The 15828-nt window shown below is 38.6% G+C and overlaps 1 protein-coding gene across 1 annotated transcript in view; it reads left to right on the forward strand.

Moving 5' to 3' along the window:
- TUBGCP3 (tubulin gamma complex component 3) overlaps nucleotides 1–15828 on the forward strand; it is a 107791-nt gene that overhangs the window by 16520 nt on the left and 75443 nt on the right. Inside the window, exons 3-7 of the mRNA XM_075563414.1 lie at nucleotides 3125–3192; nucleotides 10055–10132; nucleotides 11235–11452; nucleotides 12061–12233; nucleotides 15359–15477. Coding sequence (XP_075419529.1) covers nucleotides 3125–3192; nucleotides 10055–10132; nucleotides 11235–11452; nucleotides 12061–12233; nucleotides 15359–15477 — 656 coding nt within the window. The remainder of the gene's footprint in view (nucleotides 1–3124; nucleotides 3193–10054; nucleotides 10133–11234; nucleotides 11453–12060; nucleotides 12234–15358; nucleotides 15478–15828) is intronic.

Raw genomic sequence — 15828 nt, forward strand, 5'->3', positions numbered from 1 at the left:
AAACTTAAAATCTTGTATTGTGAATTCGGTGAAAGTTTACAGAGGAAATCATGAATTTACATTCAACAATTCATAAGTGTTCAGTTTCAGCTCACTCAATCCCTTCAGTTTTAACATCATCCATCCCATCTCCTCCCTGTGTTTTATATTTCCATTCTTCCTCCTTTTCCTAACCCTGCAGAGCTCCCTCTTTGGGTAAATACTGCCTCCTTGATCCCAGTGCTCTATAGCAGGCATCTTCAAACTACAGCCCGCGGGCCTAATGCACCGGCTGAGGACATTTACCTGGCCTGCCGGGTGTTCTTGCCCCACTTTTTTAACTTCAAAATAAGATATGTGCAGTGTGCATAGAAATTTGTTCATAGTTTTTTTTTTAAAGTATAGTCTGGCCCTCCAACAGATCTGAGGAACAGTGAACTGGCCCCCTGTTTAAAAAGTTTGAGGACCCCTGGTGTATAGTTTGGTTGAAAATTGAACCACAGATGAGTTCATTTTGAGATCTGTAGGATGACCAAGGGCCATGGTGTCAGAGGTTCCACCTATCTCTGTATGACTGGCAAGCCCAACCTCCATCATGATTCTGTGTTTCAGGATTCATTCCACATTTTCCCCCAACTCTATCCAGGATCTTCTCATGCCATCTCTTTCAGGCACCATCTAGTTCTTCTGGTCTTAAGGTCTTAGAGAATGTTGTTGGCTTGGTCCGTTAGTCTCTTGGACTAATTATTCCCATATGTGTTTAATTGTCATTACTCTTCTTTCCTCCAGACAGGGAGAGATCAATAGTTGCATCTTAATGTCCACACAAGCTTTTAAGACCCCAGTTGATAGTCACAGAAACATTTTGTGGATTATATTATGCCAATTGACAATGGTGTCCCATCAGATTATGGTTTTAAACTCCCAGACCTAGCAATTAATTTTTTCCAGGGTTCCTGGTTCTATCTGGGCAGTTTTCATAACTTTACCCCTGTGTGCTTCACCACATCTCCATATATCCAAACGCACAGCCTTAGTGGTGGTTTCGACTCATACGGAGCACTGGTAGCACAGTAAGATTTGCACAGGGCTGCTAAACCACCAGGCTTTCAACTGCAGGGCAAAGATGAGGCTTTCTGCTCCTGTAAAAATTTAAAACCTCAAACTCGCAGGCTTTATACTCCCCACTCTTCCACGCTTACTGAGCCTGCTTGTCTGTCCATGCATCTACTTGTAGAGCACCACTAATGCAGGATTGTGGATGTAATAGTATGCACCTCTGTTGCCTGTAACTCCTGCATTCTCGCATTATCCTCCTCTCCCCATCATTCTTTGCCATCCTCCCCTTCTCCCTAGTTCTTGAAATCCATTTGACTTCTCCATCTTGATGTTCTGTCCCTCTTTTTACTTTGCAATTGTCTTCATTCCAAAAATAACCCAAACTCATTTTTCATCGAGTCAATTCCAGCTTATAGCGACTGGGCATAGAGGTCAGAGTAAAACTGGACTTCTAAAACTGTTGGTCTGTGTCTATTGTTGTACCAGTACCAAGCTATTTTGATATTACAATGGCTGCGTTGTAGGTTTTGAGGCTGGAAAGTGTCAGGCCTGCTACCCAGCATCCTTTCCTTTCCATATAAAGTTGGTGATTGGCATTTCCTTCTCTTTGGAGAATGACGTTGGAATCTGAACCTGAATTGCATTATATCTGCAGATTGGGAGTGTTACTTGTTTCTTAAGTCCTTCTATGTATAAATATGATATAGTCGTCCATTTAAGTAGGGCTTTTTTTGCCTTCTTGCAGTTGTGCTTTGTAGTTTTCTATGTATGTCTGTCATGTTCCAGGTGAGATTTATTCCTAAATACTCCATCTTTTGCCATTATTGTAAATGGCATTGATTTATTGATTTCATTTTCAGAGTTATTGTAGGAGACTCAGACTGATTTTTGCATGTTAATCCTGTAGCCTCCCACTTTGCTCAATTCTTGTTCAAGTTCTAGTAGATTGCTTTTAGAATGTCTGGAATTTCTTAAGCATAGGATCATGTCTGCAAATAGGGATGCTTTTATTTCCACTTTACCAATTTGGATGCCTTTCCCTTTCTTGCATTATTGCTCTGGCTAGACTTCCAGTATAATGTTGGATGGTAGTGGTGATGGACATCTCTGTCTGATTCCTATTGTGAAGGGGACGCTTTCAGTCTCTCTATTGAGAACAATGTTGACTCTTGGCTTTGTGTAGAAGCAGCTGGTGGGTTTGAACAGCTGACCTTTTGGTTAGTAGCTGGGCATGTAACCACTCCACCGACTGAGCTCTTCATTTGCTACAGCTTCCTCCAAATCAATGTGGCTAGACTCGTCCCAGAGACAGCTTTCTACCTTTACTTAGTAATTACGTGAATTAGCTGGTAAAAAGTAGATAATAAGCTACTTTGGGTTTTATGTTTCAACAGCAATTAATTCATACATTTTATATTGAAGCAATACAAAACATTGTTGAATATGTCAGCAAAGTGTTTAGAATGAAAGGTCTAAGTCAAATAAGCTATCATCAAATGACATAATGTTTCATGGCTACTCTCTAAATTGAGGGTTTTCACTTCCTTTTCCCCACTCCAGGTAGGCATTATTAAGTTAAATTGGTGATAGTTTTCTACACTCTACTTTTATTAACAGGAGCTCTGGAGGCATAGTGGTTATTTGCTGGCTGCTAACTTCAAGGTCAGCAGTTCAAATTCACCAGCTGCTCCAGGGGAGAAAAATAAGGCTTTCTTCTTCTGTACAGAGTTACAGTCTAGGAAACTTACAGGGCCAGCTTCTACTCTACTCTGCCCTGTAATGCCACTGAGTCCGGGTTGACTTGATGGCAATGAGCGTTTTTATTTTTTGGCTTTGACATTTATTAATATTTATATATAGAATGTGAAAGATTCAAACATTTTACTATCTTGGCCTTTTTTCATATAAACTCTTTTGAGACCACTCTAATGCTGTTTATAGTTGATTATGTCATTTATTTTATAGGTCTATTTACTCTTACATCGAGGAGCCTTTTCAGCATCTGAAGCTATTGGTGAAATAGTCATACAAAAATGAATTTCCTTGTGTGTAGTTCACACGCTGAGCTTGTTTTCTAACCTTTCAGTTATTCGACAGCGAAGAGAAGCAGACGTCGCCCTGTTCTCAGAACTCCACAGGAAGCTTCACTCCCAGGTATCCAACGCTTACTCTGAAAGTCCACTCTCCATGGAGATAGTCGTAGTGGTATGGGGATATTTGAATATTTTTTGTAGAATCAAATTAAAATTAAAAAGGATAATGGCTTTAATTTCTGGACAGTGTACTCTTACATTTTGATATTAGAACTAAGATTACTTAGTTGTATTTAATGCTGAATTGTTTTTAAGGAAGGAGGAAGCTAATTGGAAAAAATAAATCAGAATTATGTACATATTAAATTTCTATTACAGAGGCTTAATTTATGTTCTGGGAGGAAGCACTCTGACTCACATTGATTTCTCTACATATAATAGCAGAAACTTACTTTGTTCCTTGAGTTCTAATTTGTACTGCTATATTGAATAACTTAAAAACTATATTTTTATTTAAATTCAAATTTTAGAAATGAATGTTTTTGTTTTTTTTTTAGAAATGAATGTTTTTTTCTAGCCTGTTTTATTTATAAAATAATTTACCAGTCTGTATACCCATGAATCACTTGAATGGTGGATAAAATGGTTGTGACTTTTGACCGGAAAGGTGGTGTTCCGGTGAAGCAGAGGGTTTAAGTGTTGGACTGCTAACTGCAAGGTCAGTGTTTCCAACCCACCAGCCACTTCATAGGAGGAAGAAGAGCTTGTCTGCATCCGTAAAGATTTACAGTCTTTGAAACTCAAAAGAGCAGTTCTACTCTGTTTTATATAGGGTTGATAACATTTTGAATCTATGATTGACAGTGGGTTTGCTTTGGTTATGGCTATAAAAGAACTTAGTTCATGTAGTGGTCTACCTCCTGTCATAGAGAAATGAAATATGTTGCTGGGAAATACAGACAGACATTGCTTTACTCAAGAAATACAAGTTATTCTCTGATCATTTACTATTGAGTTGATTCCTACTCATGGTGCATTAATGTGTGCAGAGTACAGATCCATAGAGCTTTTAAGGCTGTGACATTTCAAAGCAGCTACCAGGCTGTCTTCCAGGCTGATCACTACTACACATTTGGCTAGCCAGAGACTTTAGGTTAGAATTATTACAGCAGGAAAAAAAAAGACAGAATTGGGCCTAATGCTGCTAATAATTAAACTCATGTTTCTTTGAAAAAAAATTCTTCTCAGTTTATACTAGGGGATACCCCCCCAAAGCTGGAAGAAAGTCCCTGGGCAGAGCGTGTAAAGTATGCATTTCCTCCCTCCCCTGCTGCTGGCAAGCATCTAACTCTGAGTTAGTGCACCCAGTGGTGTTGCTCGGGAAGTTTCTCTCTGCTCATAGTGAATTTTTTTTATAAGAGCAGTTCCGCTCAAACAGCATGCGGCTGTGAAATTTTATTTTCTGTTCAGGAAAAATGCCACAAAAACTGTTGTAATGTTGAACACAGCTTACAAGGACAGTGAGTGCTATGGGGAAAATCTCAAGTGTACAAGTGGTTTTCTCATTTCACAAAAGGTGAATGTCAGATTGACAAACCTCATTGTTTTGGATGTCCATCAACTTCTTCAACAGAGCAAAACACGGACTTGTGCATTTGGGCTTTGTTCCACCAGGTCAGACTGTTAATCAAGCTTTCTATTTAGAGGTTCTGAAAAGAGCATTACAGTGTGTGACAAACAAGGTCTGATTTGTGGCAGACGGAGAACTTGTTTGCCACTATGACGCAGCCATCTCAGTGCATTAATTTATGGCAAAAAGCAGCATGCCTGTCTTGCCTCACACACCTGACTCACGTGACCTCGCTCTGCGCCACTTCTTTTTGTTTCCTGAATGAAGAGGGACGTGAAAGGACAGGGATTTGATGATAGTAGAAGGGGTGAAGCATAAAACGAGGGCGGTTCTGTCAGACATCCAAACAGATGAGTTTGAAAAATGTTTCCAAGAATGGAATCGCAGATTTGACAAATGTATCAAGTGTAATGGAGAGTTCTTCAAAGGTGATAAGGCTGTTTTGTTTAGCTTTTGGAGGGGGAAAAAACCCATTTTTTTTGAGGGGGGGAACCTCCTCATATGTTCTTAAACACAGTAAGCTACAAAAAGTTTGTGAAAAAATTCCACTCTTTTTTTTTTTCTCCCAAGGGCTTTTAATTAGAAAGCACAATTTGCTCAAAATTCAAACTTGCTGGGTCAATCCATTTGCAAAGCATCCCTGAAGTATATCCCAGGAGATAATATTTATTCTTGGGTAGTGAGCTACATAAGTGTGAACAAGAAAACTGGAAAGAGTGGTCTTCCTGGTGGTATGAGCAACCCAAAACCAAACCATCACTGTCAAGTTGAGAAATTCTGACTCATAGTGATCCTTCCTATATATCGGGTTTCCGAGGTTGTCAATCTTTACAGGAGTAGGCAACTTCATCTTATTCCTGAAGAGAGGCTGTTGGCTTTGATCGCAGGCCTTAGCAGTCCAATACTCGCTGACAACACCAACAGGGGGTTTTGGGATGAACAAAGCTGCTTACCAATGAATTCTTACCACATGGGAAAAACCTTGAAAGGTAAATATCTACTCCAAAAAGTCTACAAACACATTGTCACAGTTTCTTTAAATATTGTGCTTCCTTAGCACATACAGAAATCACTTTTGACAGCTGCTATTTTTAATCTTCACATAGCAAGGAGTAGCAAGAAATGTGAATCAGAGGCCTTGTGTGTACAATGTGAGCCCCCTGCTTGTTGCTAGCAGCCTCTGAGTTGGCCTCCTGTTATGGCGACCCCATACAGAGCAAACCATTGTCTGGTGCTGCACCAGCCCCTTATCAGTTGCAAACGGGACTTTGTGATCCACAGAGTGTGCATTGGTTGATTTTCAGAAGTAGATTTCCAGGCCTTTCCTCCTAGTCCATCGTAAGTCTGGCCGCTCTGCTGAAACCTGTTCAGCAGCATAGCAGCACATACGCCTCCACTGAGGGGTGGTGGCTGAGCAGAAAGAATGGCCAGAATCAAGCGCAGGTCTCCTGGCATACCAACAACGTCTACTTAAGGACTCAGACCCCCTCTGGGTCTGTTACCTTAGCAAACGATGGGAATAAGGATGCTGATTACCTGGTGGTCTCCTCAGAGCCCCCGACCCTTCCACCTTCAGTTTTTTGGGTTTGGGTTCCTCATGCACTGCCATCTTCATGTTCACTCTGTTCTCCACTATCTTTTAATACCATTTTCCCACAAACCGTTTGAAGTCCTCTTACATTGGAAGCCCTGGTGGCACAGTATTAAAGCATTCAATTGCTAACTGAAAGGTTGATAGTTCAAACCTACCTGTCTACTCTGTGGGAGAAAGATTTGGCAGTCTGCTTCCTGAAAGGCACACACCCTTGGAAACTTTATGGGGCAGTTCTGCTCTGTTGTGTGGGGTCACTGTGAGTCAGAAATCATCCGATAGCAATGGGTTTGGGTTGTATTGTTGGGTAGGCTGGGCTGCTAAGTGGAAGGTGGGGGTGCACAATCACCATATGTGGCTGTCCGCCCCTGAAAGGCAGGCAGCCCGGGAAAGCATGTATAAGGATGTTATGAGTCAGAAGCAACTCAATAGCAGTGGTTTTTTTAAACAAAAACTTATTTCTGACCATTTTAATTTCTTATAAAGTTTTCAGTTTGGTTTACTTTTAACAAAGCATGCTTTTCTGTCTTCGGTAATATTTATAAAGTTAGCAATAGGAAAGTTGTTTTGCGCTTTTGAGAAAAGATGGCTTTTTACTGCTTTATCATCTGCTTTCCTGAAATTTTAAAAAGCAGCTTCTACTTTTGTACAATGAAAATTATAAAGGTTTAATTATCAGGAATATCTGATACTCCTGTGACTCCTTAGACTTGCCAAGATGCCAAAGGGAAATGTTAATTCAACAAAGCTGTTCCATTACCTAATATTAGCCATCGGATTAAGAACAAATTTAGAAAGTTTATGCTTTAAAATAGTTTTCTAACATTTTCTCTGAAATCTTGAGTGCATATGTCTCTGTCAGCTTGTAGGGAGCCAGAATCCTTGTTTTCTGGGAATTCCTAAGCATTTTGGCTATCTCCTCATGGCATTTAGCATTCCCCATTTTTGCTTGCTTCCTTGTCTGTGTGCCTCATCAGTTCTTTTTATATCTCAAAAGTGATTAGGTTTAAGACACCCCTTGCTGATAACGACTTCTTTTCCTAATAGCAAACTTTGTACATAATTTTAAATGTAACACTGTCAGAATTAAAGACCCTTTTCTCATTTAACTCACTGCCTTGCAGTTGAATCCAGCTCATGGACAGTGTAAAATGGCCCCTGCGGGTTTCCCAGACTGGAACTCTTTATGGGAATAGAAAGCCTCCTCTTTCTCCTGCTCTGAGGGGTTAAATAAAACATTTGTGATGCCAAAATCCTGGTATTTTCTGTGTGCTCCATCAGATCTGTTTTCTACTCTGCTCTTCCTTGCTTACATGGATTGCCCATCCTGCCACCTCTGACTTTATGACTTCTAATTGATGGCTTTAGCTGGAAATTGGCAGAGGCGCCAGCATGAGACTGCAGGGTGAGAGAAGAATAAGATGGAGGTTTTTATTCCTCACCTACCAGGCACCAATTTAACAGTGGCTTAGCCCAACCTGTAGACCTGTGTGTGGGGCAGTTCCTTTCCTTGCCTCTGCTCTCACTCAGTTCTGGTCATACCGTTTCTACCCTCTGTGTCTCCAGGCCTTGGAAGAACAGCAACTTCTTAGAGTTGTTGTTGGCTAGCTGCCTCATCTCTCGTTTCCCCTAGGTCCTGTTCATAGCCGATAAATGGTCACTGTGTTTTAACTCTTTTGTTGATTATTCTTTTCAAGTAAAAAATATGCTTCTCCTTTTAAATAAGTGGTTTTAAATGGTCAGTATTTTTTGATATATAATTTTGTTAATTTTTGAAACTTTCCCAGTCTAACCATATTTAGCTTTATTTTTGTAGGATAGTAGCTGATGTTTTACTTTGACCCAGGCCTTGTTGCAAAGATAGAATTATTTTGTGCCACTTTTCCTTGTGTCTACTGGCCATCATTGCTCAGACATTCATTAGGAAACTCCCAAGGTTTTTGGAACTTGGCATCCTCAGAACTGAGAGGATCCTGATGATGTAGTGCAGCGGTTCTCAACCTGTGGGTCGCGACCCTGGGGGGGGGGGTTGAACGACTCTTTCCCAGGGGTCGCCCGATTCGTAACAGTAGCAAAACTACAGTGATGAAGTAGCAACTGAAATAATGTTATGGTTGGGGTTCACCACAACATGAGGAACTGTATGAGAGGGTTGCGGCATTTGGAAGGTTGAGAACCAGTGATGTAGTGGGTTATATGTTGGACAGTTAACTGCAAGGGCCAGCAGTTCTAAACGACCAGATGTTCCGATATAGAAATAAGACATTTTTTACGCCTATAAAGATTTACAGTCCATGATCCTAATTCTACCTTATAAATCTGGCTAGACCAGATGATGTACACTGGTACAGATAGGAACTGGAAACACAGGGAATCCAGGGCGGATGATCCCTTCAGGACCATTGGTGTGAGTGGTGATACCAAAGGGGGAAATGATTACAGGGATCTACATATAACCCCTTCCCTCGGGGATGGGCAACAGAAAAGTGGGTGAAGGGAGATGTTGGGCAGTGTAAGATATGACAAAATAATAATTTATAAATTATCAAGAGTTCATGAGATAGGGGGGACCAGGGAGGGAGGGGCATAAATGAGGAGCTGATGCCAGGGGCTTGGGTGGAGAGCAAGTGTTTTGAGAATGATGAGGGTAATGAATGTACAGATGTGCTTTATACAATGGATGGATGTATGGATTGTGATGGAGTTGCATGAACCCCCAATAAAATGATTTATTAAATAAAAACCCCAGGAGCAGTTCTGCATTGCCCTGTAGGGTTCCTCTCAGGGCACCGACCGAGCTCTTTGTGGGAGCTCTTTTGAACTATGTATGGATTGTGATAAGAGTTGTATGAGCCCCCAATAAGATGGTTAACAAAAATAAAACAATATTCAATAAATAAACAGTTACAGTCTTGGAAACCCATAAGGGGCCACTGAGTCAGTATTGAGTGGAGGGCAATGAATTGAGAAAAAAAAAAACTTAAAAAAACCCCCCAAACTTACCATGACCATTTTCTCTAAGAATTTGTGTAATGTAACTATTCCATAATTTGGATTGCAAATATAGTATCATCAATGCTAGCCTTCTCATCCAAAAAGGAAGGCTAATAGGACTGAGTAGAATGCTTTAGAAATTTAAGATAAACACTCTGAGGGCTGGCTACCATAGTGTTTGTGAACTCATGTTGGAGAGATCCAGTTGGAAGTTAAAGAACTTTATATAGGAACCTCAGCATTACTTACCCTAAAACAGAGTGCTCCAAAGCCAAATCACGAGTTTAAGAATTCATGAGGCAGAGATTTGGATCTTGCACATTAGATTCTTTTAAAAAAATAATGTTTTTTATGGCCTAATGAGACATCAGTGAAGTAGAAAAAAAATCACATATTTTATTTCATTTTTCTTCAAACCAGTATGCTTGGAAAGTTGGTTATTACACATTGTGTCAGAAGGAGAAAATACTGCTATTCAAGACTATGATGATTTAGAAATGATTCCTTTAAGGGACACTGTAGTAGTTCACAGGGCTAATGGATCTAACGTGTTTGATTTATTTATTTATCATGAGATAAATATTTATCCTATTTATTGCCTTCTGATGCACATACTTGTATGCTGCTTGTAAAATGAACACATCTAGGTTTGATGGCACCATGTGAATTTTAAACTGGTGTTCTAGTTTAGGAGAAGTATAATTTGGAGGAAAGGTTTATTAAAGTGGAGATAGTACAGAACTTTTTAAACATTTCCTTTTTCTTTAGGGAGTTTTGAAAAATAAATGGTCAATACTCTACCTCCTCCTAAGCCTTAGTGAAGACCCACGTAAGCAGCCAAACAAGGTAAGTGGCTTTATTTTGTCAGCATAGAGTCTTAAAAAAAAGACCTACTGTCTTTTGTTGGAGGAATTATACCCAATTTTGGTAAAAATCAGATTTTGTAGTTAGAAAATAAGAGAAAAGCAAATATTTATCTAGTTTTCAAGACAGTCTAGACAGGTCAAGGAGTTATTTTATTTTTTTAGTGTTTTAATTAGTGGGCAGCATTTCCTAAAAATGTTTTCCAGAATTGTGTTAATGCTCTAGATATGAAAATATGCCGTAAAATAGAGCCTACATTATCAGCTTTCAAGATTTTCACTTTGTAAAGTTATTAGTACTGGCACAGATAGATCATTCCTTAAGAATTAGAAGACCCTTTAGATTGCTCTTGTGCTTTCAGTTAACATTGTGAAAATCAGTTCCTGCTAATATCAGTGACATCTTCCAGTAAGAATCATCTATGCCACATGCAGTGTTTGGAAGAAAGCATTTTGTCTGTTCTATGCTTCACAGAATCAAAGACACTCCTATTACTAAAATTTCAGGCTTAAAAATTGAAGTATGTGGGTAGTAAAGTCTTATTCAGTTCTAAAGCTTAATCTGATTAGTGAGCTTTTGCTTACTTTACATAATGCGAAAGCTTTAGCAATTATTTGAATTTTATCAATTGAAATCAGAGAAGTATTTAATTATTTGGACAATGTTAACAGTTGTTGATATTTAGAAAATTTTCTACAGCTTTATTAGTTTTGAGCCCTGGTGGCATAGTGGTTATGTGTTGGGCTGCTAACCGGTAGACCAGCAGTTCAAAATCATCAGCCACTTCGTGGAAGATAGAGGGGCTTTCTATTTCTATAAAGAGTTACAGGTATAGGAAACCCAGGGGGCAGTTCTAAGAACCCTATCCTGTAGGGTGACTGAGCCGGCAACATCTCAATGGCAGTGGGTTTGAATTTGGTTTTATCAGATTTGGTATATTTTAAAAATATGATAATTATATAACGAATACAAACTCTAGTTACAGAAACAGAAAGAAAATAGGATGATTATCTTTGTTGCTTTGGGGAAATATTATGTAATTTTATACCTCCATATTCCTAATGCACTTTTATGTTATTTTAAGATTTCTAGCTATGCCGCATTATTTGCTCAAGCATTACCAAGAGACGCTCATTCAACTCCGTACTACTATGCTAGGCCTCAGACTCTGCCCTTGAACTACCAGGACCGAAGCACCCAATCAGCACAGAGTTCTGGCAGCATGGGCAGCAGTGGAATCAGCAGCATAAGCATGTATGCCCTCAATGGCCCAACACCGACCCCTCAGTCTCTCCTTCCTGGGTAAATGCCCGCTTTATGTGCATCGATTGCACATTACACTTAAGTGCATAGAAACCAAAAGATCTCAGAGTTTTCATCAGGCATTTTGTGTTTGTTAACAATATCTCTAGGCCGTCCGATGTGCCTGGTGTATTGCCATTTCTTTTTATCCTGACAGTTGAGGATAGAAAAGAGGTGTTGAGAATAATGAGTGTTAATTTTGAAGGTAAGATTAGGAATGTATTTCAAAGTGGTTATAGGAGGGTAATGCATTGTAGGTAATTGTAAGAAAAGTCTGAATATTTACAGTTTAAGAAATATGTCTAGCAGTCAGATGATTTTCTATCCCTTTGGAGTCCAGTGTTTTAGCTGAATGAATTTGACTTAGTACTATAAAAGGGAATAAGATACTGTGTTTGGATGTTAGGTTAAGGGTTTCAAGGAGGCTGGAAAATTTTGAAGAACTTAAAATTGATTGTTCTTATGTGTTTTTGGTTATATCACTATTTGAGATTTATAAATCCATGTATTTCAACATAGTAATATAAGTAAAAATTCTAGAAACTCTTGTTTTTATAACTGAGTAGTATGCGAATTCAAAGATATGAAATGTTCTTTCGTTCTATTAGACAGTCCCATCAAGCTCCAGGACTAGGAGATTGCCATCGACAGCAGTTGGGGTCTCGTCTTGCATGGACTTTAACTTCCAACCAGCCTTCTTTACAAACCTCTACCTCAAAAGGAGTTCCTACCACCCTCTCTCGAAACCTGACGAGGTCAAGGAGAGAAGGGGATGCAAGTGGTGAGTAAGAGTATATTTTAAAATAACGTGTTCTCTTGGAACATTTAGAGTTCATACTTATTAATTTTGAAATACTGATCAAGGAATTCCCACTTGGAACTTTTTCATGATTTCTTACTCTTCTTATGCTAGTGTCCCAAATCCCTTATATGGTGTAGCTTTATCACTTTCTCACCCTTCCGTGGCTCCATGAACTTCAGCACGAAACTCCTTTTATTCCTCAACTGCTGTCCCTTGTTTTCTTTGCCTGGATTCTTCTTTTTTTTTTTCTCTTGCTTGCATATAAAATTTCCCTTGTCTAAATTTTATTCCGCCTTTCTTTAACCTCCGGAAAGCCTCTCGGATCTTGCATTAGGCAGCTCTATTAAATAGTATACCATCTCCCATTTCTATGTTGTTCATTGATTTAGTACAGAATCCAACTTCTATTGAAGAAGAAATTCAATAAGTATTCCATGGATTAATACATATTTTAGTGAGTTTTAAAGCCCTCTTCTATTCTAGAAGGAAGGCTTAGTGTTCTTTTTTCTTCCTTCTTTGAGGATATCAGGAATTAGCAATGTTTTAAATAGAAGTATCTTAAAAAAAAGAGTGAGCCTGATTACTGGTTCCTAATCTGTACAGACCGAACTTCCTCTCGATAGAATCGGCTTGCTGCTGAGATGAAGACTGCTGCCCTTAGCAGGGCCATCGGCACCTGTCCGAGTCTTCTCTTCCCTCTGTGCAGCCCCCACGCACCAGCTCTCATCTGCCCACATTTGCAGCACCGTGTGCCATTTCTAACACCGATGGGTTCTTAGATTTAGAACGTCAGTTTCTAGTCAGGATACTATTCTCGGCTTTTATCTTTATGTTTGCTGTGATGTCTGATGATGCCTTCACATCTATAGTATATATAAAACTTTGAGATAAGATAGACTTATAATTTTGATTAATTCAAAAGAAGGCCGGCGGGGGTCCTGAAAAAGGTGGAGTTAATAGAACACGGCGATAAGAAAGGTTTTAAGCCCAGACACATTAGTAATTAACATTAAATGTAAAAAGATTATAACCTTCAAAGGCAATTAACAAAATTCATTCAGATATTTGTGATGTTTACAAGAAGCATAGAAAGGGGCATAGAAAGGTTGACAGTAAATAAATGGTAAAGAGACAAGTCATAATAAAACTGGGTGGCTATATTAATATCCAAGTGATTTAACGCAAGGATTGTAACAATGAAAACATCTTTTATTTTAGAATACATAATAATCCTACTAATAGAGATTCCAGATATATAACACTGACAGAACTGAAGACAGGGAAATCTATGCTTATTGAATATTTCTAATTTTCATTGCCTCCTTCTGTTTATTTTGGTTTACCACTCAAATTCTGGCCTACCTTTAGTTAAAAGGAATTATGGAAACTATAGAAGTACCTTTCCTATGCAATTGAGTCCTTTAGAATAAAGAGTATTTTAATAGCCTTTTCAGATAATTTTGGATAAAGTACATAAACTTGAAAAATAGTTTCTGAAGGATTAATTGATTAAACTTTGAAACCTTCTCAGTGAACTGTTTATTTTCGGTTGCATTGGTCTTTCCAGCACTTAATGAAATCTTTTAACCATGCATAACTCTTAACACCATTGATCATTTGAAAACTATTGCTCAACCGTGTTGCATGGATTTGCTAAGTATTGTTGAAATATCCATTATATTTTAATTCGTAATTTCCACAAACCTCTTGAAGCTCCCTGTTACTGTATTATGTATACTTGTATGAGACTGAAAAATCACACTAGAAAGTTGTCAAATATTGGGATGCTGTCAAGATTCTAAAGGAGCCCCAGAGGTGTATTGGCTTCTAAGTTGGGCTGCTTATTGCAAGGGCAGCAGTTCAAATGCACTATCTTTCCTGAGGGAGGGAGGATCACAAGGCTTTTTGATTCCCTAAAGATTTACAATCTCAGACACCCACAGGGCAGTAATCCTCTGTCCAATATGGTCTCTGTGAGTCAGAATTAACTTGTTAGTGAGTTTTTTTTAGTTTGATCAAGATTACAAGGAGTCTTGATGGTGCTACTGAGTAAGTGTTTTATTAACTGCAAGATCGGTAGATCGACCCCACCAGCTGCTTCACGGGAGAAAGAGGAGCCTATTTGCTGCTTTAAAAATGTGCAGTCTTGGGAACACCCTATAGGCTCACCGTGAATTGGAATTGACTCAATGGCAATGGGCTTGGTTTTCCTTCGTGCACGGGGATGGAATGAGTGAGGGTCAAGAATGTTTTTCCAAAATTCTGGTTGCTTTTTTTTAAAGGCTACATTTTTTCATTGGTAACAAATTGTCAATTGCTTCTCATGAAGTGAAAATCTCACTTAAGAAAAAATACCCAAATGCCCAGTACCCATATCTGAATGACCGTAACCGCAGTTTGCCTGTCAGCCACTCATGTTTTCTTGATATATGCTAAGACTGCAGCAAATTTATATATCATCATTGTGCTCTTTTGAACTTTTAAAAAGAGTTTTGAGAGAACTCTTGCAGACCACAGATGACAACATAACTGCTGCTGAACTAGCTAGATTCTGCCTCTTGGGCAGGGGTCCCGTATAGGGATTGAGCAGTAAGCCATTTTCCCCTCAAAACATCTATTCCAGTGGTTCTCAAACTGTGGGTTGCAACCCCTTTGGGGGTCAAATGACCCTTTCACAGGAGTCGCCTGCTTCATCGCAGTAGCAAAATGACAGTTAGGAAGTAGCAATGAAAATAATGTTATGGTTGGGGGGTCACCACGACGTGAGGAACTCTATTAAAAGGTCTCAGCATTAGGAAGGTTGAGAACCACCGATCTATTCAATAATCCATCTTTTGTTACCTTGATTATATATATGAAGCTCACAGTTGTATCCTTGCCTTTTTCAGTCTTTTACTAGATAAGAAATTACCTCATTATAGTTCCATCTCTGAGCATTGTAACCTCTTTCTTAACTCATGTACTCTTTTCCACCTTAATCTTATTTATTGAATTTATAAATATTAGTCTGATGGCAAATGTGTAATAAAAATAATTGCTTTGTAAGATTTATATATTAGATATGTATTAATTAGTAATTATTCTTTTTAAAAATCATTATTTAGGCAATTTGGAAATTACTGAGGCAGCGCTTGTAAGAGACATTTTATACGTCTTCCAGGGCATAGATGGAAAAATCATCAAAATGAGCAATACTGAAAATTGTTATAAAGCAGAAGGAAAGGTATAGTAACTAAGTATAGTTAAAATTTTAAAAAATTGTTAAGAAAATAATTAAAAATTACAATGAAAAATTGATAGCTATTTATTTGTGAGATGTTTAGGGTATTGTAGACTTGCTTTACAAAGTGGTTGTGCCAATCAAGTTATAGAATTAAATTATGGTTTAGATTTCATTGTCCAACTTGTGGCTTATGCAATTTTTTTAGGAACACTCTGTAAACAATATTTGTTTCTCTTTCCCTTCTATTTGTTTTTCTTTATCTTCACTGATAACTCTACCCTTTTAGATTATTTTTACATATGGTTATGGTAATTGTAGAGGTACATTACAACTTGGTATCTTTGTCATCGA

This window comes from Tenrec ecaudatus, chromosome 11 (genome assembly GCF_050624435.1).
Source record: "Tenrec ecaudatus isolate mTenEca1 chromosome 11, mTenEca1.hap1, whole genome shotgun sequence".
NCBI lineage: Eukaryota > Metazoa > Chordata > Mammalia > Afrosoricida > Tenrecidae > Tenrec > Tenrec ecaudatus.